Below are 24,927 nucleotides of genomic sequence, written 5' to 3' on the forward strand. Positions count from 1 at the left end.
CCAATCACCTGCCATGCTTAGTAGCAGAAGCCGGGCCGAGACATGGGTGTTGGAGTTGGAGCGGGAGAGAGAGAGACAAGCTGGAGAACAGAGCGAGACACACACTAGAGAGCAGAGCAGAGCAGTCCTAAAAATAGTCCAAAAAAATACATGTGTTATATAGCCAGGAAATTACGGTACATAAGTCTGAAAGCTGGAACTTTAGGATAGGGCTCATTTAAAATTGTGTACCATGGATTACTCTACTCAGACACAAACAGCAGTGACAACAAAACCTACAAGTAAAAAAAAACAACATGTTGGAGAATGCAGACGTCTGCAGGAAACCAGGAACCGCAGATAAGGAAGGGACAGTAGAGGCTTAAATCCCAATGATTGCAAAGCAACAACCACATCTCTGTGGATTGGCAAAAATACGCAGTAGCCTGACAGACTGTATGAAAAACACTTTCTAATATGTGTCGCCTCTAAGTGTTTCCTGAGGAAACGCGCTCCCACGCTCAGAGGTCATCATCTAACTTTTGATTGCAAACAGATTTGGGAGGAAGAGAAAAAACTAAACAACACATTCAAGATACCGTATTTTCCAGACTATAGGGCACAGTTAATAATAATAATGATTCTGGTTTTGCTTACCGACCTCGAAGCAATTTTATTTGGTACATGGTGTAATGATAAATGGGTTATACTTGTATAGCGCTTTTCTACCTTCAAAGGGTTAGGGTTAAGGGTCAGGGTTGGGGTTAGGGTTAGGGTTAGGGGTTAGGGTTAAAGGGTTAGGGTTAGGGCTTTGACACTATTTTCACATTCACCCACTGATGGCGGGAGCTGCCATGCAAGGCCCTAACCACGACCCATCAGGAGCAAGGGTGCAGTGCCTTGCTCAAGGACACACGGATCGTGACGAGGTTGGTAGAAGGTGGGGATTGAACCAGTAACCCTCAGGTTGCTGGCACGGCCACTTTCCCAACTGCGCCACGTCGTCCCCAATATATAATGATAAGTGTGACCAGTAGATGGCAGCAGTCAAACATAAGAGATATGTGTAGACAGTACTATGATGGCAATAAGACTCAAGCAAACAACACCAAAAGTGTATATGTTCCATTGAAAATATAAAACTTTACACACGGCGCTCAAAAATCTTTAAAACATTTTTAATACGACTTTGGTAAGCTATGAAGCCACACCGCTTGATGGATTGTCGGCGCATTAAACATATGAGTATTATTATGGTGTGTGTATAAGGTAAGACATATAATCTGGTTGGGTTTTTTTCGCAATATTATGCAAACTTTTCTTACCTTCTGGTACATGCTGATCTGTATTTGGGATCTGCATAATGTCACGACGGGGTTTTCGCAGCTTACTGCGGGGTTCATTCTCCCGAAATGTAGACGGACCACTCCGGACAAATCGTGCAGGTAGGAACATGATTTATTCCTCAAAGTATCAAAGTAGTACAAAAAAAAAAGGAAAACGAGTCGCACTCGAAGCTAATGCTACTATTTAGCATGGACTATGGACAAGGAATACTCGCTGACTGTGGCATGAAACAAACAAAGCTTACGTAACAAGGTCGCATGGAGCAAACAACGACGCCAGGACGACTGACCGGCAAAGGCAGGCTTAAATAATGCCTCCGATTAGTGCTCGGGAAGCAGGTGAGCGGGCGAACACTAATCAGAGACAGGTGGAAATAATAAGTAACCATGGTAACTAAAACAAACAAGGGTGCACAGAAACAGGAACTATGGAGTCCAAAACTAACAGAACATGACAAAACATGATCCGGACCACGGATCATGACACATAAGTCCTAAAAAATTGCGCGTGTCCGCCTTTGTAGTCCGTGCTGACACTGTAGTCGATAAGCTGCCTCTTTTTCTCTATCTTCTTGTTATGTGACATTCATTCTCCGCTGTTGCCATTTCTAATATAAAGTAGTGTAAAGTTCTTACTCTGTCAGTGAACTCGCCATGAAAGCAATAAAACATACCGGTGTAGTGAGCTTACATTATTCACCCAAGGAACTTTAGTTGTTAGAGAGTTCCGGTCGGACGGTTTTTCACGGGACACATTTCCGGCCTTGTTGTTGTTTCCGGATGAAGGGATGCTGCTCAGTTATTGATTGATGTAAAGTCTGTGTGGGGAGGCGTGGCCGGCAGACAGACAGCAAGGCAGGGCACGCCGGGGCAGACTCCAAGATGGCGGCGAGGAGGCGTTGCCGGCGGGCCAGCGGCGAGGCGGGGCGCGCCGGGATCGACGCCGTAACAAGTATCAGGTGCATGGATCGCCCACCTGGGCACAATTCTATAATCTCCTCCAAGTGTGTAAAAGGGCGGCAGCCGAGAACGACGGGGCAGCAGAGGGAGTCGGAGAGCTAGCAGCACATGAGAAAGAGAGCAAGAGGCAGACGAAGACGCGGCCGGCTGAAAAGTGGACCGAAGAGCGAGCAGTGGAAAAGGAAGGAGTATTATTTGAAAAAAATACCGTATTTCCTTGAATTAGCGCCGGGGCGGTAATTAATTTAAAACCTCTTCTCACTCTGGCGCTTACCAAAGGCATGCGGTAAATTTAGGCCTGCGCTTATAAATTTGAGTGTGATGTAAGGATACCATCATGAAAAGCACATTTAATAAAAAAAACTTTATTATGGTCTTACCTTTACTTATAAATGAAGTCCATGCGCCGCTCCTTCTGAACAAAAGCATCGATAACTTGTTTATAGAAGTCTTCCTTATCTTTCTTCAGTTTTAAAAGTCTCTCTGTCTCGATGGAGATCTTTACTTTAATTATTACCTCCTGCTTCGATTGAAAGTCCAGTTTAGAAAACTGTTGTTGTCACTTCTTCTGCAGCCGAGTAGTCGCAAGAATGATCCCTGGGATCACTAGCGCCCTCTACCACCATGAGGCTGGAGTCATTTAATGACTCATATTTGACACACGCAGCTATATTAATAAAACATTGTTACTGTACTTTTTAGCATATTCAATAGCTTGGACCTTAAATCCTACTGAATAGCTCTTTATCTTCTTCCCTTTATGCGATTTTAAATTATTGAAATTAGCCTCCTCCATTTTGGAAAATGATGCCTTGAAAGGTGAAGTGTCACTCGTGACGTGACGAGTTTGACCCGGCGGTAAAACGAGGCATGCGGATAATATATACCCGGCGGCAATTCAAGGAAATACGGTAAACAAAGTCAAAACTGCTCGACGTCATGTCAGTCCTTGGTGGTCCATGGAACCCCGACAGTGGAAGACTTGTCAGTCTGAATGTCATTAAAGCAGTTAGCTCCATCTTTTAAAACTTCTTCCACCCCCGTCCTTGCATGCTACACCGCTACAACAAAGATGACGGGGAGAAGACGCTGTCGAAGGTGAGCCACGTAAATAAGACCGCCCACAAAACGGCGCATCCGGAAGCGACTGTCATAAAGCGGCTTGAAGATGATGTGTAAAACATCATCTATGCAAAATTTTGACCAAAGAACCACCATTACATGTTATGTAGACCACAAGGAAGTCTTTTACATTTAGAAAAAAAAATAATAATAATATGACTCCTTTAATGCGCCCTATAATCGGTGCGCCTTATATATGAAAAAAGCTGGAAAATAGACCATTCATCAGCAGTGCGCCTTATAATCCGGTGCGCCCTATGGTCCGGAAAATATGATAATCACCAAAGAAATGCAAGACACAAATCTGGTGTTTCTAACATGTTTCTCGCATATTTTCCACACAGATGAGACGACTTATTATGCAGCTTCCAGCTTGCTAAGATCTGGGCTGACGTGACAGAGTTTTGGAAGAGGAAGGAGCTGAAAAGCGACCCGACCTGAGATTGAGTATTATTTGAAAAAATAAACAAAGTCAAAACTGCTCGACGTCATGTCAGTCCTTGGTGGTCCATGGAACCCCGACAGTGGAAGACTTGTCAGTCTGAATGTCATTAAAACAGTTAGCTCCATCTTTTGACACTTCTTCCACCCCCGTCCTTGCACGCTACACCGCTACAACAAAGACGACGGGGAGAAGACGCTGTCGAAAGTGAGCCACGTGAATAAGACCGCCCACAAAACGGCGCATCCGGAAGCGACTGTCAGAAAGCGGCTTAAAGATGATCTGTAAAAATTTTGACCAAAGAACCACCATTACATGTTATGTAGCCCACAAGGAAGTATTTTACATTGAGGAAAAAAAATAATACTAACATGACTCCTTTAAAGGCCTACTGAAAGCCACTACTAGCGACCACGCAGTCTGATAGTTTATATATCAATGATGAAATCTTAACATTGCAACACATGCCAATACGGCCGGGTTAACTTATAAAGTGCAATTTTAAATTTCCCGCTAAACTTCCGGTTGAAAACGTCTATGTATGATGACGTATGAGCGTGACGTCAATGGTTGAAACGGAAGTATTCGGACACATTGAATCCAATACAAAAAGCTCTGTTTTCATCGCAAAATTCCACAGTATTCTGGACATCTGTGTTGGTGAATCTTTTGCAATTTGTTTAATGAACAATGGAGACTGCAAAGAAGAAAGTTGTAGGTGGGATCGGTGTATTAGCGGCTGGCTGTAGCAACACAACCAGGAGGACTTTGACTTGGATAGCAGACGCGCTATCCGACGCTAGCCGCCGACCGCACGGATGATGTCCTTCGTCCGTCCGTCGATCGCTGGAATGCAGGTGAGCAGGGGTGTTGATGAGCAGATGAGGGCTGGCGTAGGTGGATAACTAATGTTTTTAGCATAGCTCTGTGAGGTCCCGTTGCTAAGTTAGCTTCAATGGCGTCGTTAGCAACAGCATTGTTAAGCTTCGCCAGGCTGGAAAGCATTAACCGTGTAGTTACATGTCCATGGTTTAATAGTATTGTTGATTTTCTGTCTATCCTTCCAGTCAGGGGTTTATTTCTTTTGTTTCTATCTGCAGTTAAGCCCGATGCTATCACGTTAGCTCCGTAGCTAAAGTGCTTCGCCGATGTATTGTCGTGGAGATAAAAGTCACTGTGAATGTCCATTTCGCGTTCTCGGCTCTCATTTTCAAGAGGATATAGTATCCGAGGTGGTTTAAAATAGAAATCCGTGATCCACAATAGAAAAAGGAGAAAGTGTGGAATCCAATGAGCCAGCTTGTACCTAAGTTACGGTCAGAGCGAAAAAAGATGCGTCCTGCACTACACTCTAGTCCTTCACTCTCATGTTCCTCATCCACGAATCTTTCATCCTGGCTCAAATTAATGGGGTAATCGTCGCTTTCTTGGTCCGAATCGCTCTCGGTGCTGGTGTAAACAATGGGGAAATGTGAGGAGCCTTTCAACCTGCGACGTCACGCTACTTCCGGTACAGGCAAGGCTTTTTTTTTTATCAGCCACCAAAAGTTGCGAACTTTATCGTCGATGTTCTCTACTAAATCCTTTCAGCAAAAATATGGCAATATCGCGAAATGATCAAGTATGACACATAGAATGGATCTGCTATCCCCGTTTAAATAAAAACATTTCATTTCAGTAGGCCTTTAATGTGCCTTATATATGAAAAAAACTGGAAAATAGACCATTCATCGGCATTGGCCTTATAATCCGGTGCGCCCTATGGTCCGGAAAATACGGTAATCACCAAAGAAATGCAAGACACAAATCTGGTGTTTCTAACATGTTTCTGGCATATTTTCCACACAGATGAGGTGACTTATTATGCAGCTTCCAGCTCGCTAAGATCTGGGCTGACGTGACAAGAGTTTTGGTAATGCAGACGTCACACGGGTGAGTGATGAGAATGTCAAGATTTGCATTTAAATTGGCGACCATTGTGCGTACACGGAGAGATGTATTCACCGGGACCTGAAAGGGCTCTCGGCCGTCAGACCCGACGCTCCGAGTATGATTACAGGCGGCCATTCTCCTCTTGTTGATCAAGCTGCTGAATTGTCAAGTTATCTGTGTGTAAGTGTGTGCTCGTCTACGGACGCTAGGACGATATTGTTATTTTCAAGAGGCAATGAACAAATGATAAATAGATGCGGTCGATACTATGATGTGGCCAAATCTACATTTATTCATCTTCACTATCCCTCGACAAATGACTTCCTCTGCCCATTGTCTCCATAACCCGGGGTTGGTCCATTTTTGGGAGATGAACTCAAAAAGGATGAAAAAAATGGGGTGAAAAATAATTTTTTGTTGTGATATGGTTTGTGTAGGACAGGGGTCGGCAACCTTTACCACTCAAAGAGCCATTTTGGCAAGTTTCACAAATTAAAGAAAATAATGGGAGCCACAAAAAAAAAATTTTATTTTAAAATGAAAAACACCGCATACAAAGCTTAAATTGCTTTTTGCTATGTTAACCAGGGGTCTCTGACACACGCACCGGCACGCACTATAACATGGAAATTTGATGTCAGTGCGGCCCGCAAGTTTTGAATGAATGGCGCTTGACAGCGTCATACTTGCCAACTCTCTCACTATTTCCGGGAGACTCCAGAACATCAGAGCGTGATGGCACTGCTTTTTGCGCCCTCTACAGTCTGCCCTAACAGTGTACCTGCTCGACCACATGTAGAATGCAGCTTCAGCTTGCTCATGTAAGTGACAACAAGGCGTACTAGGTCAGCAGCCACACAGCTTACACTGACGGTAGCCGTACAAAAACAACTTTAACGCTGTTACGTTACAAATATGCGCCACACTTTGAACCCACACCAAAAAAGAATGACAAACACATTTCTGGAGAACATCTGCACTGTAACACAACATAAACACAACACAACAAATACCCAGAATCCCATGCAGCACTAACTCTTCCGCTCAACCGACGCACAGAGGGGGGGGGGGGGGGGGGGTTGATGTGTGGGGGGGTTTGGTGGTAGCGGGGGTGTATAATCTAGACTGGAAGAGTTAGGGCTGCATGGGATTCTGGGTATTGGTTGTGTTGTGTTATGTTGTGTTACGGTGGGATGTTCTCCAGAAATTTGTTTTTCATTCTTTTTTGGTGTGGGTTCACAGTGTGGCGCATATTTGTAACGTAACAGTGTTGAAGTTGTTTTATACGCTACGGCTACCGTCAGTGTAAGCTGTGTGGCTGATGACTAAGTATGCTTTGCTGTCTCCTACGTGCGCAAGTAAAAGCTACATACAACATGTGGCCGGGCTGGCACGCTGTTTGTAAATGCCATAGAGGACAATTACTGCAGTTCAATTAGGGCACGCCCTTAATTTAGTAATTAGAGTGAAAATAGGATTATATTTTCCCTAGGAGTTATCTAGGAGAGGCACTGAGATCCATAAATCTCCTGGGATAATCGGGGGGGTCGGCAAGTATGCAGCTGAGCCGCATCAGAGTGGTCAAAGAGCCGCATGCGGCTCCGGAGCCGCGGGTTGCCGACCCCTGGTGTAGGAGGACGAACACGACACAAACCTTCCTAATTGTTAGAAAGCCCACTGTTTAATATGTTTATATATAGTTTTGCCCTACTAATTTCAGCGGCCCTTGAACTCACCGTTGTGTGGACTGTGGCTCGACAGTTTGTTTACGTGTACAACTTTCTCCGACGCTGCCACAGAAAGACGTGTTTTACGGCACTCCGTCTTTGGGTCATTTTGTCCACCAAACGTTTTATGCTGTGCGTGAATGCACAAAGGTGCGCTTTGTTGATGTCATTGACTTGTTGGAGCGCTAATCGGGCATATTTGGTCAGTGCGTGAGTGCAAACTAATCGATGCTAGCATGCTATTTATGCTAGCTGTATGTACATGTTGCACCGTTATTGGCTTTATTTTAACAAAAAATATGAGGGTACATTAAACATATGTTTATTATTGCAAGTTTGTCCTTAAATAAAATAGTGAACATACAAGACAACTTGTCTTTTAGTAGTAAGTAAGCAAAAAAAGGCTCCTAATTTAGCTGCTGACGTATGCAGTAACATATTGTGTCATTTATCTACCTATTATTTTGTCAACATTATGAAGGACAAGAGGTAGCAAAATTAATTATTAATCTACTTGTTTATTTACTGTTAATATCTGCTTACTTTCTCTTTTAACATGTTCTATCTACACTTCTGTTAAAATGTAATAATCACTTAATCTTCTGTTGTTTGGATGCTTTACATTAGTTTTGGATGATACCACAAATTCGGGTATCGATCCGATACCAAGTAGTTACAGGATCATACATTGGTCATATTCAAAGTCCTCATGTGTCCAGGGACGTATTTACTGAGTTTATAAACATAATATGAACTTTAAAAAAACAAAAGAAAATGTTGTGATGCCAAAAAATATCGACGGAATCATAGTAGTATCGACTAGATATGCTATTGTACTTGGTATCATTACAGTGGATGTTAGGTGTAGATCCACCAATGGTGTTTGTTTACATTTTGACGCCGGTGAGCTATGGTGTGTAGGGATGATGTTCGAAACCGGTTCTCCCGGTTGTTCGATAAGAAAAGAACCGATTCCATGGACTCGAATCCCTTTTTGAGAACCGGTTCCCGTTATCGAGGCCGCTATAGTAAAGAAAAAGAGTTGGTTCTTTATTCGAATCCCTGGGAACGAATCCCGTCCCACAGGAAATGCCCTGTGGCACGTCCCAGGAAATAACGTAGCTCAGTCATTAGGCGGCAGATACAGAAGCAGCAACAACAATGGACCGAAAAAAAACGCCTCAAGGCATGGCTTCATTTTACAAACAAATACGACGAGGAAACGGCTATCTGCAATTATTGCCAGGCTTCGCTCTCATGTAAGGGGGGAAGTACAACAAGCATGATGAAACATGTTCAGGCCGTACATAACCTGAAGGTTAGAGAAAGGTGTCGTGGAGTCATTCCTGGAGGAGGCCACACTGATGGATCCCAGAAGGATGTTCCAATAGCAGCAGAAGTGCACTTTTTGGAGAGCTGTATAATTTTCAGTTTCGTGCCCAAGGGACTGACTTTATTTAACACTATATTATTATTTATACACCTATAGTGATCACAGAGACAGGTTGTTTTTGTGTTACTGTATATATTTGTTTTTCTGAAAAATCCCACTTAATATACTTTGGGTAACAACAGTCAATATTTATTTTTTTTTATTTTTTTTCCAGGGGGGTAACAACAGTCAATATTTATTTATTTATTTATTTATTATTATTTTTTTTATAAAATAAAAGTGAGCTTTTGTTAAACCAAATATTGTGTGTTTTTTTCCATGTACAACAACCTATCTGGATTCGATAAGAGAATCGATAAGGAATCGGTTCGATAAGAGGATTCGATAATGGGCTCGAACTCGATAATTTCTTATCAAACATCATCCCTAATGGTGTGTAGTGAAGCAGGGATGATACTTGTAAGAAGCGTACTTTTATTTGTCGCCATGGAGACGAGGATTAGTGATTTAGAAGTAGCTAAAACCCTGCCGACGTCGGATGGACGTTAGCCGCTAGCTAGCTAGCCATGTCTTAAAGCACCTTTGAGGGTGTTTCAGTGTTGTAACTTCACCTTCGTGGTTAGTTTTTAAGCCAAAATGCGTCCTTTCCCCCTTTTCTGTCTACACACTGTGTCTGCTTGTAAGTACTCTGTGTGTGTGTGCGCTGCCGAACATGCTCCTCTGCTCGTAAAACCAGCAATAACACGACGACGCAATGTGGGGTTGCGTGACAGGTACTTTTCAGAGGCGGTATAGTACCGAATATGATTCATTAGTAAGGCGGTACTATACTAATACCAGTATACCATACAAACGTAGTCTGGAGTGTTTATGTCTCGCTACTTTCATATTTTTTTGGTATTTTTTTTTTTTTAAAGGACATTATTCATAGCCGTCACTGTCGGATTAAATTTTTTGGAAAGAGACAAACATATTCCATTATTTAGGGGATTCTTCAGGATACACTCAGGCACGATAAACAGGAAGCTGAGTGTTAAACAGGGTATGCAACTCTCTGAGGAAGTCTTTCGGCAGGATGCAGGAAAAGAAGCGGGTGGAGGAGGAGAGGAACGAGGGGATGGTGAAATCCACTTCAATGGGCCACCTTCCACGGTCTACTGACACCAGCAGATTAGAACGAGGCGAACCATCCCTCAATTAAGGAGTGTGTGTGTGTGTGTGTGTGTTTGCTGTCCTTTAAAATGGCCAACTCGCATAACTTACTACTACGCGTGTGTATGGTCAAATCTACCTAGCAACAGCGGTCGGTCCTCACAAGTACAAAAGTGATTTTTTTTCTAATGTAAAATTCTGGGGCCGTACTTATCAAGCTTCTTAGAGTGCCATTTTACACTTAAGTCCTGAGAATTTGCGACATTTAGTCCTACTCTCAAACTTAAGAATAAAAGCTTTTTATCAACGTTCTTAAGTCTAAGAATCACTCCTACTCTCCGCGATATTTAAGAGACCTCCAGAGGTGTCTTAAGTGGCTAGGAGTTGCCAGCAGGGGATGGCACTGAGGCGAGAGAGACGTGCGCGAACGTTCAGGGAACGGAACAATGTTGTTGTTTTTTTTGATGACGAGCAGCTGATCAAACGGTATCGTTTAGACAGAGCGGATATTATTTTTGTCACAGATTTAATACTTTTCGATTCCTTGTTGATTTCTGCATGTGTCTGCAGTGGGCTAGTATATATAGAGCCACCCACACCAGTTTCAAATTAGTTGCCTAATTAATGAATTGGAAAGAAAATGTTATGACAGTAGCGTATGTGTGTGGCCGTGAGGTGAGTGACGTCAGTGAGTGTGTGGGCGATAGAAGAGAGGGAGCGGTAGCGTGAGTGCCGGCGGGGACTAGTTTGTTTTGTATTATTTTGTAGTTTATTGTCAAAATATACACTCCCATTGTCCACTTAAATATTTCCAAGATATTTCTTTATTCTTAGACAACAGATTCCCTTCCGTGATTGGTCATTTCTATGGACACAGAAATGACGTCACCTAAAATTGCGTTTACGGCACATAGTAATGTCGTAATTCAGCTCTGAGTGTGACACTTAAGATTCAGTCCTACACTTCGCTGAAAGTGTGAGTAAGACGCTTGATAACTAACTTTTAAGTGCAGCTTTCAGCGAAGAATTTATTTACTCTTAAGTCAACTCTTAGCAGACTTCTTAGGAGTAATTCTGAGAAGCTTGATAAGTACGGCCCCTGATATCTTGGACACACTCAAAGTTGGTTTGTCCGTGAGCCTTTACCGACTTGCCATCCGAAACGTTTTACCTGTTTAAAAAACTGAATCCGTTGACAACTGAGGTACAGGACATGTTCGGCAGCTTGCTCAAACTTGTCTATTGGACATGCTCACATGGATCAATTCCACCAATTGTACTTATTTTGTAAGGTGGCGATCCTTTGGAACAGGGTCCAGTTTGTTTCGGTACAGTCAGTACAGGCTTTAGCTAAGCTGAGCTAAGCAAGCTGCCGGTTATGAACAACGTACAGTATTTGGGGAAAAAAGCAATATATTTGATCAATGACTAAGAAGACTTTAAATATGTCTCATATTAATGAACAGAGTATTTTACACTTGAAATATATTTAGTTTGAAACACATTTCTCCAAGAGACACTACACAGTGTCAAGACCTGTTGACTTACCTCTAGAAGGACGACAGTCTTCTCTTTCTAATGTAAAATTCTGATATCTTGGACACACTCAAAGTTGGTTTGTCCGTGAGCCTTTACCGACTTGCCATCCGAAACGTTTTACCTGTTTAAAAAACTGAATCCGTTGACAACTGAGGTACAGGACATGTTCGGCAGCTTGCTCAAACTTGTCTATTGGACATGCTCACATGGATCAAATCCACCAATTGTACTTATTTTGCAAGGTGGCGATCCTTTGGAACAGGGTCCAGTTTGTTTCTGTACAGTCCCTTGATTGTTTTTCTTTTGTACAATCCATTTTTAATCCACTTTGTTGCTCTCTCTCAGGCCTACCCCTGGTGGACTACATCCATGTACACAAAAACGTTGTCCAGAAACATTGGCTACCCAGCCACCACAATGCATTGCCAAATCCTAGGCCCTTCTGAGCCCTGTTAGAAGCAAAACTTTGTATGAATTGCCTTTCGGCCTGAATGGAAAGATTGGCATTCATGGCTGTCAACCACAGCTGCTCCGCACAGACCCAGACGCCCATGGCACAGTCTCAACCACAGGAGAGATCTTAGCAGACGAATGGATTTAAAAATGAGTGCCGTGGCTGGTGAGAGAGAGGGTACTCCCCTCTTGACTTATTCTCTGTGCATATGCATGCAGGCATTGGGCCTTATCTTGCATGGTTGCACCAGGCATAGGGCGGGTGATATCGATTGCGGCTTGTTGGGCACATGAGCGCCCTCAAAGCGACCAGCTACAAAACACAAAACCAGTGAAGTTGGCAAGTTGTGCAAATCGTAAATAAAAACAAAATACAATGATTCGCAAATCCTTTTCAACCTATATTCAATTGAATAGACTGCAAAGACAAGATGCTTAACGTTCGAACTGGAAAACGTTGTTATTTTTTGCAAATATTAGCTCATTTGGAAAGATTGAGACGGTTGAGGAATGCTCACCAAACACTTATTTGGAACATCCCACAGGTGAACAGGCTAATTGGGAACAGGTGGGTGCCGTGATTGGGTATAAAAGCAGCTTCCATGAAATGCTCAGTCTTTCACAAACAAGGATGGAGCGAAGGTCACCACTTTGTCAACAACTGCGGTGAGCAAATTGTCCAACAGTTTAAGAACAACATTTCTCAACCAGCTATTGCAAGGAATTTAGGGATTTCACCATCTACGGTCCGTAATACATCAAAAGGTTCAGAGAATCTGGAGAAATCACTGCACATAAGCGATGATATTACGGACCTTCGATCTTTCAGGCGGTACTGCATCAAAAAGCGACATCAGTGTGTAGAGGATATCACCACACGGGCTCAGGAACACTTCAGAAAACAACTGTCAGTAACTACAGTTTGTCGCTACATCTGTAAGTGCAAGATAAAACTCTCCTATGCAAGGCGAAAACCGTTTATCAACAACACCCAGAAACGCTGTCGGCTTCGCTGGGCCCGAGCTCATCTAAGATGGACTGATGCAAAGTGGAAAAGTGTTCTGTGGTCTGAGGAGTCCAAATTTCAATTTTTGGAAACTGTGGACGTCGTGTCCTCCGGACCAAAGAGGAAAAGAACCATCCGGATTGTTCTAGGCGCAAAGTTCAAAAGCCAGCATCTGTGATGGTATGGGGGAGTATTAGTGCAGTGGTCCCCAACCTTTTTGTAGCTGGGGACCGGTCAACGCTTGAAAATTTGTCCCACGGACCGGGGAGGGGGGGATTTTTTTTTTTTTTTTCTTTTTTTCCATAAAGAAATACAATCATGTGTGCTTACGGACTGTATCCCTGCAGACTGTATTGATTTATATTGATATATAATGTATATATTGTGTTTTTTATGTTGATTTAATTTTAAAAAAAAAAAAAAAAAAAAAAATTTTTTTTTTTTAAATTAAATTCTTGCGCGGCCCGGTACCAATCGGTCCGCAGTATTAGTGTATTCACTGGTTTTGGGTTTTGTATTTGCTGCAAAATGCTAGTCTGGGTATTTCACAGGATTGGCAATCGGTGTTTATATTAATGTTAGAGTAGTGTTGTACCTCATGCAAAGGGTTCACACAAATTATGTGGGTGGTGGGACTCTCTTTCGGATTATAAGGTGCACTGCCGGTGAATGGCTCTATATTCGAGCTTTTTTTTTATATATAAGGCACATTAAACGAGTGATATTATTTTTTATTTTTTTCTAAACGTAAAAGATTTCCTTGTGGTCTACATAACATGAAATGGTGGTTCTTTGGTCAAAATGTTGCATAGATGATGTTTTACACATCATCTTCAAGCCGCTTTCTGACGGTCGCTTCCGGATGCGCCGTTTTGTGGGCGGTCTTATTTACATAGCTGACCTTCGAAGGCGTCTTCTCCCCGTCATTTTTGTTGTAGCGGTGTAGCGTGCAAGGACGGGAGTGGAAGAAGTGTCAAAAGATGGCGATAACTGTTTTAATGACATTCAGACTTTACTTCAATCAATAACGGAGCAGCATCTCCTCATCCGGAAACAACAACAACACCCGGAAATGTGTCCCGTGAAAAAACGTCCGACCCGAACCCTCTAATAACTAAAGTTCCTTGGGTGAATGATGTAAACTCACTACACCGGTATGTTTTAGCGCTTTCATGGCGAGTTTACTGACAGATATAAGTAAGAACTTTACACTACTTTATATTAGAAATGGCAACAGCGGAGGATGAATGTCACATAACAAGAAGATAGAGAAAAAGAAGAAGCTTATCGACTACGGTGTCGGTACGGACTACAAAGGTGGATGCTTGCAATTTTTCAGGATTTATGCAGATCCCAAATACAGAACAGCAGGTACAAGAAGGTAAGAAAAGTTGCTTTTGCATAAAATTGCGAAACAAAACGCCAGATAATATGTCTTACCTTATACACACACCATAATAATACTCCTATGTTTAATGCGCCGACAACCCATCAAGCGGTGCGGCTTCATAGCTTACCAAAGTCCTACTAAAACATTTTGATAGATTTTTGAGCGCTGTATGTAATGTTCTATATTTTCAATAGAACATATAAAATGTTGGTGTTTTTTACTTGAGTCATATTGCCTTCATGCCCTGTGATGAGGTGGCAACTTGTCCAGGGTGTACCCCACCTTCCGCCCAATTGTAGCTGAGATAGGCTCCAGCGCCCCCCGCGACCCCGAAGGGAATAAGCGGTAGAAAATGGATGGATGGATATTGCCTTCATAGTGCAGTCTACACGTATCTCTTATGTTTGGGTGCCATCTACTGGTCACACTTATCATTACACCATGTACCAAATAAAATTGCTTCAAGGTCGGTAAGCAAAACCAGAATTATTCCGTACATTAGGCGCACTGGGTCGAGTTTTGAGAAAAAAAAAAGTTTTTAATTGTACCTAGTAGTCTGGAGAATACGGTCATTTTGTGAACTGGGGAATGTATATATTGTTAATTAAGTTTAAGATATATAATTAACGGTTTACTTTATCTTTTTAGAATACAACTACGATACTTTTAGGCGAAAATGGGTTTCACTTGCCATCTGGGAACGCCGCCATAAACTAACATCTTGCAGATAGACTCGGAAAGTAGGTTATAAATGTGACTATGAAGCAAAATTATTGCAAAATTTCCCCCAAAGCATATCCAATACTATATCTAATACTATACTATATTATCTAGACCAGTGGTCCCCAACCTTTTTGTAGCTGCGGACCGGTCAACGCTTGAAAATTTTTCCCACGGACTGGTGGGAGGGGGATTGGGGGGGTGTATTTATAATTTTTTTTTTTTTTTTTTTTTTTTTTTTTTTTTTTTACATAAAGAAATACAATCATGTGTGCTTACGGACTGTATCCCTGCAGACTGTATTGATTTATATTGATATATTCTGTATATATTGTGTTTTTTATGTTGATTTAATTAAAAAAATAAAATAAAATTTAAAAAAAACTTTTTTTTTTTTTAAATTTTTTTTTTATTTCTTGTGCGGCCCGGTACCAATCGGTGGTTGGGGACCACTGATCTAGACCACAAGGATGTGTTTTAAATGTAGATTAAAATGATCATAGGTCCTTTTTCAGTCCTAGGCATGACATTAAAGTGCATCCGGCAGTGGAGGCTCCTCTATGGGGTCCTGGGGCACTAGGAGGTTAACCCCTTTACTACTGTTACCCCAGGTGGCCCTTGGCAAAGGCCTAGTACCTCACTGCCCCCTAGCCAGGGATACGGTGAAGACCTCAACGGCAGAGCAGGCGGAAGACGGTAGATTTAAGAACTACCACAACGGCTGCGATGGCGGGAGAAGGCTGCAGCAGAAAAGGGTCCCCAGTCGCCTTGGACTCCATGCCACTGGACCCTGACTCGATTCTGTCAAGGATCGTGTGGTGACTGTCTGTGCACCAGTCTCCCCACGTAAAACTAAGTCACGCACAGGCATCCTCCATAAAGAGATACCCCCCGACCAGGAGGATCGTCATACTCGTTCGAGTGAGGGGACCTATTATGCAAAACCAAGTATTCACCCATATAGCACTCATTCTGCCATCCAACTAACCAACTAACTAACTTCTGAAATGACTTTAGTGTCTCTCTGGGAATTTTTGTCCATTCATCCAAACACATATTGGAGAAGTCAGAGGCCACTGAGGGCTAAGCTCACATTCTCTACTCTAGTTTTCATCCACCCAGTGAACCTTAACTGATTAATCACAGACAGTGGGTCTAAAATTCTGGCCATTCCAGAAATAAATCACCCGAGTACAAAACTACTGAGTACCCTGTATCAGTTTGATGTCTGACAGAGCAAATAAAGCCAATCTCACCTGACTCTGGGTCCATCACGAAGAGGTTCCCTGTGGGTGCGACCCCGGTTGGCTCCTTTTAGTGTGCGTCGGTTAGCGGTGGAATAGTCAGGCTCGAGCTCATATGGCTCCTCGTCCTCGGGGCCGAAGCTGCGGCGATCGTCCTCCAGACCATATGGTTCGGGCTGAAAGCGCTCAGGCTGCGAGCGATTCAGGTCCACCGTGCTGCTACCCATAGGCACCTGGGGTTGGGCCATGTGACCGTAGTCATCCTTACGATTTGGCAGTGTGTAGCTGTTCTCTGGCCGATAGCTGTTAGGCATGTAGGGGTAGCGAGGTGGTCTGAAGTTGATGCCTCGTGACAGGCTGCCGTAGTTGTCTGTCAAATCAGTGTAGCCATCGTGCAGACCGTAGTGGCGGATGTACTGACTCTCAGGCGTTTCACCGTAGGAATCATTGTAGGAGTTGTTGTAGGAGCGTGTCAAGGTGGACGAAGCTTGAGGGGTAATGAAACGGTCGCCGCCGTTCTTCATGTAGCGCCGGTCAATGGAGTCTGTGTAGCTTCCCAAAGGGGACGAGCCCTCAGGCATAGGCAAGCCATCGGGACCGAGAGGAACCTGTCGCACCGTTCGTGTGGTCACTGTCTTCACCATTTTGGTCACCTGTAGATGAAATCGGATGCACTTGTCAATATAACAATACAGTACAAAACTTTTTTTTTTTTTATGTGACAGCATAGCCAGGCGGACTTAAAGGCCTACTGAAAGCCACTAGTACCGACCACGCAGTCTGATAGTTTATATATCAATGATGAAATCTTAACATTGCAACACATGTAAAAAAATTTTTATTTTTTTTTTGTCATAAAGAAATACAATCATGTGTGCTTACGGACTGTATCCCCGCAGACTGTATTGATTTATATTGACATATAATGTATATATTGTGTTTTTTATGTTGATTTAATTTATTTTATTTTTTTATTTATTTTTTATTTTTATTTTTTTTTAAACTTCTTGTGCGGCCGCGGCCCGGTACCGGTCCGTGGACCGATTGGTACCGGGCCGCGGCCGCACAAGAAGTTAAAAAAATAAAATAAAATAAAAAAATTGGTTTCTTTTTTTTTTTTGTCATAAAGAAATACAATCATGTGTGCTTACGGACTGTATCCCTGCAGACTGTATTGTTTTATATTGACATATAATGTATATATTGTGTTTTTTATGTTGATTTAATTAATTTTTTATTTTTTATTTTATTTTTATTTTTTAACTTCTTGTGCGGCCGCGGCCCGGTACCGGTCCGTGGACCGATTGGTACCGGGCCGCGGCCGCACAAGAAGTTAAAAAAAAAAAAAAAAAAAAAAAAAAATTGGTTTCTTTTTTTTTTTTTGTCATAAAGAAATACAATCATGTGTGCTTACGGACTGTATCCCTGCAGACTGTATTGTTTTATATTGACATATAATGTATATATTGTGTTTTTTATGTTGATTCAATACATTTTTTTTTTTTTTTTTTTTTTTTTTTTAAACTTCTTGTGCGGCCGCGGCTCGGTACCGGTCCGTGGACCGATTGGTACCGGGCCGCGGCCGCACAAGAAGTTAAAAAATAAATAAATAAATAAATAAATTAAATCAACATAAAAAACACAATATATACATTATATGTCAATATAAAACAATACAGTCTGCAGGGATACAGTCCGTAAGCACACATGATTGTATTTCTTTATGACAAAAAAAAAAAAATTTTTTTTTTACTAATCCCCCCCCCCCCCCCCCCCGCGCCCCCCCCCCCCCCGGTCCGTGGGACAAATTTTAAAGCATTGACCGGTCCGCAAGTACAAAAGATATTACAGTAAACATTGCAACATTTTCTTGTTACATTTCACCTGTTTGCTCTTTTATACCACGTTTGTTTGGGGTTTTTTTATCGTATTTTTAGAATGTATTGTGGGGCCATTAAAAAATGACCTGCGGGGCCGCAAATGGCCCACGGGCCGCACTTTGGACACCCCTGAGTTAGGCAGTTAATTATTTGCATTTTTCTTGTCAACAGACCTAACATAATTGTAGTTGACGTGCAATGGCACTAGGGATGATGTTTGATAAGAAATTATCGAGTTCGAGACCATTATCGAATCCTCTTATCGAACCGATTCCTTATCGATTCTCTTATCGAATCCAGATAGGTTGTTGTATATGGAAAAAAACACAATATTTGGTTTAACAAAAGGTCACTTTTATTTGATAAGAAAAAAAATTTATTAAATAAATAAATAAATATTGACTGTTACCCTCCTAAAAAAATAAAATAAAGAAATATTGACTGTTGTTAGCCAAAGTATATTAAGTGGGATTTTTCAGAAAAACAAATATATACAGTAACACAAAAACAACCTGTCTCTGTGATCACTATAGGTGAATAGCCATGCCTTGAGGCCTTTTTTCCGGTCCATTCTTTTTGCTGCTTGTGTGACATCACAGGAAATGACGTAGCTCAGTCATTAGACTGAGGCACGTCATTTCCTGTGATGTCCCACAGGGCATTTCTTGTGGGACGGGATTCGTTCCCAGGAATTCGAATAAAGAAACAACTCCTTTTCTTTACTATAGTGGCCTCGATAACGGGAACCGGTTCTCAAAAAGGGATTGGAGTCCATGGAATCGGTTCTTTTCTTATCGAACGGTTCTTTTCTTATCGAACAACCGGGAGAACCGGTTTCGAACATCATCCCTAAATGGCACGTTTGAAAACCTCTGAAGTATGAATATATACCAGATGTTACATTTCACTGACATCCACGGATAATTGAGACTAAAGTGATAAAATTATGCAGAATTGTGTATACAGTATATTTATTGTACATGCAGATATATCGCATGACAAATACACTTTGTCAATACAAAGCTGAAACCCGGTGAAAGTACCATAACTGTTTACTAACAGATAACCTGGAAGAAAAGGCTGAAAGCATCAAACTATCCACTTTACAAGACTGTAAAACATTTCACAACCTCTGTGGCATTGACTTTATTGGGTGCTCAAATGGGCCTGATGCCTGGGAATTAGATGTGACGTAGAACAAGGCAGTTATTCAGGTTTTTTAAAAGCCTGTTACCGTGGAATCTGTCCATTCATTCGGCTTATATGACAGAAGTCCGAACATTGTTTTTACGCAATAATAAACATTGTGTTAATAAGTGAAGGAGGCAGAGGTGGCTAAATGCACAACACAAATCGATGGAGACGGGGACAGGAAGGGGGGGTCCTGGTGGCAGGACTGCAATCCAAGCTGTCTGCCACCGTCATAGGCGCCGATCTACATTTCTGCCAGTGGGTGCTCGGACGGGCGTTAAATCTGACGCTACTTTTCTGAGGCTATGTCGCCACTAAGCCTGTTAACCCCTTAAACGAATAAATATGTAGCCTAACCCCCCGTTTCAGCCACACTAAACCATCGTTTAAGGTCCCCAAATTTTTACACGGGTAAGTGTTACGACCGGGTCGCATGGTGATGCGGGGTTTGTTCTCCCAGGATGCAAACGGACGAATCCGGACAGGACTTGCAGGTAGGAACATGATTTAATAGTAAATTAACACAAAACAGAAAACAAACCGACGGAATAAGGTGCCGATCGCACCTGAAGCTAAGGCTACTACTTAGCACAGACTAGGGATCGCTAGCAGGGGCTAGGAGACCAGCAAAACTAACGTAACAGTAGCGTGACGCAAATAAAGAAGCCAGACCGACTGACTGGCAAAGGCAGGCTTAAATAATGTCTCTGATTACAAACAGGTGCGCGTCCCGAACACAAGAGGCAAACTAATAAGTAGCCATGGTAACAAACTCAGAGGTGCATAAACAGGAACTAAAGGAGTCCAAAACTAACAGAAAACACAAGTGACTCGAAAAACTTAAACAGACTATGATCCGGGCATAACAGTAAGTGCGCCGTGTATTTCTTGAATCTCCGGCTCTTGGCTTTGTATGGACTCATTGATCGTCTACAAACTGAGTTCGGAGAGGAAGTGACGCCAGAAAGACCGCGCCCCACACAGGAATCGACGACGTCAGAAAGAACGCGCCACAGCCAGCTTCATAATAAAGCGGTTTTGTAACTCGGCGCTAACCACTGGAAATACGGAGACGAGTCATCCAGACATGCCCGTGTTTCTCCTTCTTCTACATGTACAGACGCTTGTGGAAATCACACATGAATACCTTAAGAGAAAGCGATTGCAGCTTGTCAGAAAAATTGTATGTAAATTATCAAAAAACTTTCCGTTCTCTGAGTTCCAGTGAACAGATGAGAGCTGTCTTTGTTCCACCAAGCCAAAGGCTTGGAAAATTCCGCTGTGTACGATGGAAGGAGACGGGAGGGGTTATCTATTGTCATCCAAGACCTGCCCAAGCTGAATCCAGGACTAACCCGAGCCCGAGGCATCTTTTTATTTTGTGTTAATGTGACCAAAAACAAGAGCTGTGTACATACCCCCCCTTTTAGAAACGGATGTTGTTATGTAAACAGGGAATTCTCAAATAAAAGAGGAGACGTGAACCTTTTTTTGTCAGAGCGTGGTGGAAGACTGTGCAAAGAGTACAGTCGCGGCGTCTCTCCTCAAAATTGAGTCCAAATTGAATTCTGTCTCTGTTTGATTCTTTACTTCTTGTCTTGTTTAAAAGATGTCATCAGTGTTTGAACCTGACACAGCTATTTGGGATACAACACTTCTCAGACGGCAAGAGAACTTTTTCAATGTCCGGGTCAGCTGTGTTTCTACTTACCGAAAAACTTCGTCCAGTTGTCGAAGGAGAGACAACGAGAACACAGGCTCCCGTGGATGTGATTAAAAAAAGGGTAGCGTGTGTTTTGTATTACCTGGCCGTGGAGGGAAGACTACAAAAAACGACGAATGCATTTGGACTGGCAAAGCAGACTGTATCAGTTATTGTCCGCCATGTATGTCGCGGACTCAACGTCTAGGTCCAGAGTATATAAAGTCACCAAAAAGGAATGGACAATGAAGGTGAAGGCAAAAGAGTGAGGAGTGTCCTGACCAGATATCTAGATCCCGAGATTGGTTGTTGTAAAATGTGTCCTGGGCATGACTTTAAAGTGCATCCGGCAGTGGAGGCTCCTCTATGGGGTCTTGGGGCACTAGGAGGTTAACCCCTTTACTACTGTTACCCCAGGTGGCCCTTGGCAAAGGCCTAGTACCTGACTGCCCCCTAGCCAGGGATACGGTGAAGACCTCAACGGCGGAGCAGTTAAACTTAAGAACTTGCACACAAAGCAACACTGGAGGTGACTATGACGTGCGCATTTTCCGCGCATGCGTACTAGGTCGCGTTGTGCCGGCTGATGGAAGGGGGAAAGTCTTAAACGACCATTGTGTGTGTGTGGACGAAGATAAGGTTAGGTGGGATTTACCCTGGATAACCTGAACCGGCTTAGTGTAGAAGGGGCCTGAACATGCACGGTTTTTGCTTGGTGGTGAGAAAGAATTTGCCATGAATCCCACGTGGGTGCTCGGCATTGTTCGTGGGTGCTCGGGCCCCGAAGCACCCACGGGATCGGCGCTGGTAGGTGCTGGCGATATTTTTAGAGTTGGAAAAATTGGAGAGTATAGTTCTCAGCGAACAGCAATACACATTACGGCAATATCATTTGGAACGTATTACTAACAAAAAACTGGGGTACCACTAAAGCTTTGGTTCTTTACCTTGTTGGAGGAACCGAACCCCACCAGTTTCATATGCGCACCCGAACCCTTCTTTAGTGAAAAATACAATTTTGTTTTTTTTCAAATTCAAGACAAAGTTATATGTTTTTGGTAACACTTTAGTATGGGGAACATATTCTAAGTAACAAAGACTTAATTTAGAGTTATTTGTTTAGGGTTAGGGTTAGAGGGTTAGGGCCAGGGTTAGAGGGTTAGGGTTATAATAAGGCCATGCCGAATAAGGCATCTAGTTAAGAGCCAATATGTTACTAATTTGCATGTTAATAAGCAACTAATTAATGGTGAATATGTTCCCCATACTAAAGTGTTACCATGTTTTTTTACTGGTGCACAAAATGAACCGTGCATGAACATCACCTTGCTCAAAGAACAAAACCAACACAGTGCGTAAACTCACAACAAACTACACACCTGCAAATCAGTCCGACTTCTGCTGTTGCCGTATCCGTAATACCCCGATAGGGAGAAGTTTTTATTTACACGATGAGTCGGGTGTGTCTCGACCTCTGCCGAACCCCTGAGCCCGACTCAACGAACCCCTAGGATCCGATCGAACCCAGGTTAAGAACCACTGCACTAAAGTTAACCCTGGACTGACGTACTGTATTAACCATGTTGTTTGGACAGGATGGCTTAATATCCGAATTATGACACTGCTGCTAATAATTCTAACATTCTCAATCTGTAAGGGAGGATTTTGTTGAGCATAAAAGCTTTGAGGTACCAACTATTTTCTGAAGGGGTTGTTTTTGGCAACAAGCTTTACCCAATAAAACACCCATTTGTTTTTTTTTAAGGTAAATAACTTACTCCTACCTACTTCTGTTGACTGCCTGTTTGCAGGGTAGTGAAAGTGTGTGGTCTGCTCCCACTCTTAATAGCTTTTATACTGAGAAAAGGATCAGGAATGCTTTTTTTATTGGACAACTTGACTGCTGTTTAATTCTACGTTTAAAAAAAAAAAGGTGTCTGCCAGGAAGAAGAGAGTGCTGGAGTACGGCCACGGAAATGCACGGGATGCCAGCAAAACAGGATGCACACGTGGTTGTTGATATTGTGCATGTACTCATACTAGGGATTAAACCATTTATGAATCCAATGGGAACTGTTAGGTTGACCTTGAATCATGTTTTTCTGTGTTTTATTTAGTCTATGTCTTAATAATCAGTTTGAAGGGTAGGGCCCTAACGATTCTGCGTTTACGGAATGGCAAACAGACTGACCAGATGCCCGAACCACCTCATCTGGCTCCTCTCGATGTGGAGGAGCAGCAGCTTTACTTTGAGCTCCCCCCGGATGGCAGAGCTTCTCACCCTATCTCTAAGGGAGAGCCCCGCCACCCGGCGGAGGAAACTCATTTCGGCCGCTTGTACACGTGATCTTGTCCTTTCGGTCATAACCCAAAGCTCATGGCCATAGGTGAGGATGGGAACGTAGATCGACCGGTAAATTGAGAGCTTTGCCTTCCGGCTCAGCTCCTTCTTCACCACAACGGATCGATACAGCGTCCGCATTACTGAAGACGCCGCACCGATCCGCCTGTCGATCTCACGATCCACTCTTCCCTCACTCGTGAACAAGACTCCGAGGTACTTGAACTCCTCCACTTGGGGCAGGGTGTCCTGCCCAACCCGGAGATGGCACTCCACCCTTTTCCGGGCGAGAACCATGGATTCGGACTTGGAGGTGCTGATTCTCATCCCAGTCGCTTCACACTCAGCTGCGAACCGATCCAGCGAGAGCTGAAGATCCTGGCCAGATGAAGCCATCAGGACCACATCATCTGCAAAAAGCAGAGACCTAATCCTGTAGCCACCAAACCAGATCCCCTCAACGCCTTGACTGCGCCTAGAAATTCTGTCCATAAAAGTTATGAACAGAATTGGTGACAAAGGGCAGCCTTGGCGGAGTCCAACCCTCACTGGAAACGTGTCCGATTTACTGCCGGCAATGCGGACCAAACTCTGGCACTGATCATACAGGGAGCGGACCGCCACAATCAGACAGTCCGATACTCCATACTCTCTGAGCACTCCCCACAGGACTTTCCGAGGGACACGGTCGAATGCCTTCTCCAAGTCCACAAAACACATGTAGACTGGTTGGGCAAACTCCCATGCACCCTCAAGGACCCTGCCGAGAGTATAGAGCTGGTCCACAGTTCCACGACCAGGACGAAAACCACACTGTTCCTCCTGAATCCGAGGTTCGACTATCCGGCGTAGCCTCCTCTCCAGCACACCTGAATAGACCTTACCGGGAAGGCTGAGGAGTGTGATCCCACGATAGTTAGAACACACCCTCCGGTTCCCCTTCTTAAAGAGAGGAACCACCACCCCGGTCTGCCAATTCAGAGGTACTGCCCCCGATGTCCACACGATGCTGCAGAGTCTTGTCAACCAAGACAGCCCCACAGCATCCAGAGCCTTAAGGAACTCCGGGCGGTTCTCATCCACCCCCGGGGCCTTGCCACCGAGGAGCTTTTTAACTACCTCAGCAACCTCAGCCCCAGAAATAGGAGAGCCCACCACAGATTCCCCAGGCACTGATTCCTCATAGGAAGACTGACGGAATAAGCCATTAAAAAACGGAATCTACTTTAAGTCGAGGAAATTGAAGTAATGTAACTGAAATACTGTCATTGTGAGGGGAAGGTACATTATTTGCTTACTCCAAAAAAAACAGAAAACCAGCTGAACTAGAGACAACTATATATGAATGTGAGGGGGCGTGGCCTGCGGACCTGCAGCGAGGCGGGGTGTGCCGGGGCCGGCTCGGAGA

At 43.2% G+C, this 24,927-nt stretch overlaps 1 protein-coding gene across 12 annotated transcripts in view; it reads right to left on the reverse strand.

Moving 5' to 3' along the window:
• Window positions 1–24,927, reverse strand: part of arvcfb (ARVCF delta catenin family member b) — a 492,749-nt gene that overhangs the window by 134,027 nt on the left and 333,795 nt on the right. For all 12 annotated transcript variants that reach the window (XM_062051626.1, XM_062051621.1, XM_062051625.1 and 9 more), the window contains one exon: window positions 16,418–17,058. In XM_062051626.1, coding sequence (XP_061907610.1) covers window positions 16,418–17,058 — 641 coding nt within the window. The remainder of the gene's footprint in view (window positions 1–16,417; window positions 17,059–24,927) is intronic.

The sequence above is a fragment of the Entelurus aequoreus genome, linkage group LG06 (genome assembly GCF_033978785.1).
Source record: "Entelurus aequoreus isolate RoL-2023_Sb linkage group LG06, RoL_Eaeq_v1.1, whole genome shotgun sequence".
Lineage (NCBI taxonomy): Eukaryota > Metazoa > Chordata > Actinopteri > Syngnathiformes > Syngnathidae > Entelurus > Entelurus aequoreus.